This window comes from Poecilia reticulata, linkage group LG9 (assembly GCF_000633615.1).
Source record: "Poecilia reticulata strain Guanapo linkage group LG9, Guppy_female_1.0+MT, whole genome shotgun sequence".
Taxonomy (NCBI): Eukaryota; Metazoa; Chordata; class Actinopteri; order Cyprinodontiformes; family Poeciliidae; genus Poecilia; species Poecilia reticulata.
The window spans coordinates 33964271-33967605 of NC_024339.1; the positions used below are offsets into that span (position 1 = coordinate 33964271).

General features: G+C 44.3%; 1 protein-coding gene across 2 annotated transcripts in view; it reads left to right on the forward strand.

Annotated features, from left to right (window-relative positions):
* Nucleotides 1–3335, forward strand: part of LOC103470831 (solute carrier family 12 member 2) — a 16521-nt gene that overhangs the window by 9005 nt on the left and 4181 nt on the right. For both annotated transcript variants that reach the window (XR_001776938.1, XM_008419509.2), the window contains exons 11-18: nt 513–620; nt 997–1120; nt 1194–1295; nt 1370–1525; nt 2245–2344; nt 2422–2533; nt 2613–2753; nt 2844–2950. Coding sequence is in view for 1 of the 2 variants with exons in the window: in XM_008419509.2 (XP_008417731.1) it covers nt 513–620; nt 997–1120; nt 1194–1295; nt 1370–1525; nt 2245–2344; nt 2422–2533; nt 2613–2753; nt 2844–2950 (950 nt within the window). In the remaining variant the exon portion in view is untranslated. The remainder of the gene's footprint in view (nt 1–512; nt 621–996; nt 1121–1193; nt 1296–1369; nt 1526–2244; nt 2345–2421; nt 2534–2612; nt 2754–2843; nt 2951–3335) is intronic.

The window sequence follows — 3335 nt, forward strand, 5'->3', positions numbered from 1 at the left end:
TGAACAAGATCCCCAGATACTTAAACTCCTCCACTTGAGGCAGGACGACCCCCCTGACCCGGAGGAGGCACTCTACCCTTTTCCGGCTCCAGACCACGGCCTCGGATTTGGAGGCACTGAGCCTCATCCCGGCCGCTGATGTTACTTACATCAGCTGATAAGTTTTACATGTCATATTTGATTTGATATACATTCTTATTTAATAGCATTTAGTTTGTACTATTCAAGGTTATTTTCAATATATATATATATATTATTATGCTAGCTGGTGCTCTTTGGAGCCCCCTGGTGGCCCGGATGTTAACTTGCTTATGTCTTGGGCCGGCTGTGACCCCAGGAGGCTCTCAGCCTCTATTTCTGTTTCTGAAGCAGCTCTGAGCGATGAAAAGAGAAGTTCTGGATAAATAATAAATGTTTTCATGTGTGAGGATGTAGCAGCCATTCGACCGTGTGTGTGTGTGTGTGTGTGTGTGTGTGTGTGTGTGTGTGTGTGTGTGTGTGTGTGTGTCCAGGTGATGAGTCTGGTGTCGTACTTCGGTCCGCTCATCACTGCAGGGATTTTCTCAGCTACTTTGTCTTCAGCTTTAGCTTCCCTGGTCAGCGCACCCAAAGTCTTCCAGGTCAGAGGAAAACTTTGTTATTTCATCCACAATTTGAGGTTTTTTATTTTTTTAACCCTTTTTAATATGCATCTTTTATCTCATTTTATTGTCTTAATAGAAATTAGTGCAGGTTTTCATTGTGTTTAATTCTTTTTATTATAATTTTGTTCCATCTAATTGTATTTCATCCTGTTTTACTTGCAGCCGTTGTTTAGGCTATTTAACATACATTTTATAATGTTTTAAATAATTTTACTAATTAGTCTTTTGGTTGTTTAACGACAACGGAAGCCTAAAAGTGGATCGCGTCAGTTTCTCCTTTCCTCTTGTCTTAAATGAATGAAAACTGTGACATTCCCGGATGTATTTCCTGACAGCAGCTGCTGCTCTGCAGGCTCTCTGTAAGGACAACATCTATCCTGGTCTGGGGATTTTTGCGAAGGGTTACGGGAAAAACAACGAGCCTCTGCGCGGATACGTCCTGACCTTCTGCATCGGCCTCGCCTTCATCCTCATCGGTGGGCAGCGGAGCTCCAGCCTCTCACAGAAAAGCACAATAAATATCTAAACAATGTTTTCGTGTCCGACCAGCCGAGCTGAACATCATCGCTCCCATCATCTCCAACTTCTTCCTGGCCTCTTATGCGCTCATCAACTTCTCCGTCTTCCACGCCTCCCTGGCCAACTCTCCAGGTTTGAACCCAGAAAAATCAAACTTTGTTCCTGCAGGAGTCGCTCTGGCGTGCTGATGTCCTGTTTGTCCACAGGGTGGCGCCCTAGCTTTAAGTACTACAACATGTGGGTTTCCCTGGCGGGGGCCGTCCTGTGCTGCGTCGTGATGTTTGTGATCAACTGGTGGGCCGCCCTCGTCACGCTGCTCATCATCCTCGCCCTCTACATCTACGTCGGATACAAGAAACCAGGTGGGAACGAGACGGAGGCAAAACCACAGAAGAAGAACTTAAATATTCACCATCAGCGGAAATGCTTCTCTAAATGCTTCTCGTGTTTTTTCTACACTAAAAATGTCATAATAACCCCCAAAATAATGTAAAATCTCAACATATTATTCATTATAGAGGTTAATTGAATGAAACATGTCATGGATTTGTTTTTAAAAGATGTAAAATTCCATATATTTTAAATTTTAGTTTAGTTTAAGTCACATTTATCCATCCATCCCAAAGAAGCCAGAGGTGTGGATGAGTATGGAGGGCCAAAACTGACGAATTTAAATGAACAAATACATTATTAAATTATTAAACGAATGTACCATGAAGTAGCTACACTAAATATAATGCAATATGTCATCAAATCATTAAAATGCAGATAACTAATTAACAGTTAATACAAACTTTCTGTTCCTGCAGTGTCACCATGACAACTAAACCTCAGCTAAACGTATTTTTCAGATAAATTGACTAAATTGATTCTTAAGGGCTCTGTTTGTTCAAATTGGGACATTTTTATGAAAATGTGTTTAATTCTGCAATATCAAGCCTAGAAGTGTCTCAGTGCTGCCCTCTGTGGGTGGAGCAGCGGCTACTGCAGTTTTCCTGCTGGTGCATCTACTTTTTTTTTATTCAATTCATCACTGATATTTTCCTTTCCGGCTGGTTTCTGCCTGTGTTTTAACCCTTAGATGTGAACTGGGGTTCGTCCACTCAGGCTCTGATCTACAACCAGGCTCTGACCCACTGCCTCAACCTGTCCAGCGTCGAGGACCACGTCAAAAACTTCAGGTCTTCTGCAGAAACTTTACAGATTCTCACCAAAAGTTTTTTTTCCCCTGACGCGTCCTCTGTGTTTCCCCCGTCAGGCCGCAGTGCTTGGTTCTGGCCGGTTACCCAAACTCCCGGCCGGCGCTGCTGCAGCTGGTTCATTCGTTCACCAAGAACGTCAGCCTCATGGTCTGCGGTCACGTCAGGACGGTGCGAGCTGCACTCAGCGCCCTGCGGGGATGTTTCATGCAGCAGTTTCTCCAAACCGCGTCTCCGTCTCTTCCTCCAGGCTTCCCGGCGGCCAAACCTCAAGGATCTGACCCAGGACTACGTTCGGTGTCGACGCTGGCTGATTAAAAAACGGATCAAGGCTTTTTACTCTCCGGTTTTTGCAGACAACCTGAGGCACGGCGCGCAGTTACTCCTGCAGGTACAAAAGGCTGATCTCGGATCTGACATGTGGATTAAAACCTGTTAAAATCACATTAAGAGATTCTCCATGATGACCTCTTTGCTGCAGGCGGCTGGTTTGGGTCGTCTGAAGCCCAACACGCTGGTCATGGGTTTCAAAACCGACTGGAGCGACGGAAACATGAGGGACGTGGAGAATTACATCAACACAATACAGTGAGGGCTGAAATTCAACAACTTATCTGTTGTAATTTTAAGAACATCAAAAATATCTGTTCATTCATTGTCCTGATCCGATCGAGATCCGGACAGGAAACACGGTTCCTCCAGAAAGTTCTGGGTCTCACCAAAGTTCCCTGAAAACATAATTTACCTGAATCCACTAACTCTCTGTGTATGGTGCGATTTTAGTGCCAAGATTAAGAATAATGGGTAGCCAGCGGTGGGAACGTCCTTGTTGCAGGAAGCTACAGCAATTCCAAAGATAGACATTGATCTGATTAATGATCGACCAGAACCAGTAAATCACAAGAATACTGGCTAGCATTAGCTTTGGAGAGGCTAACTAGCTTTCCTAGGCTGGTCATCTGCTACATTACCT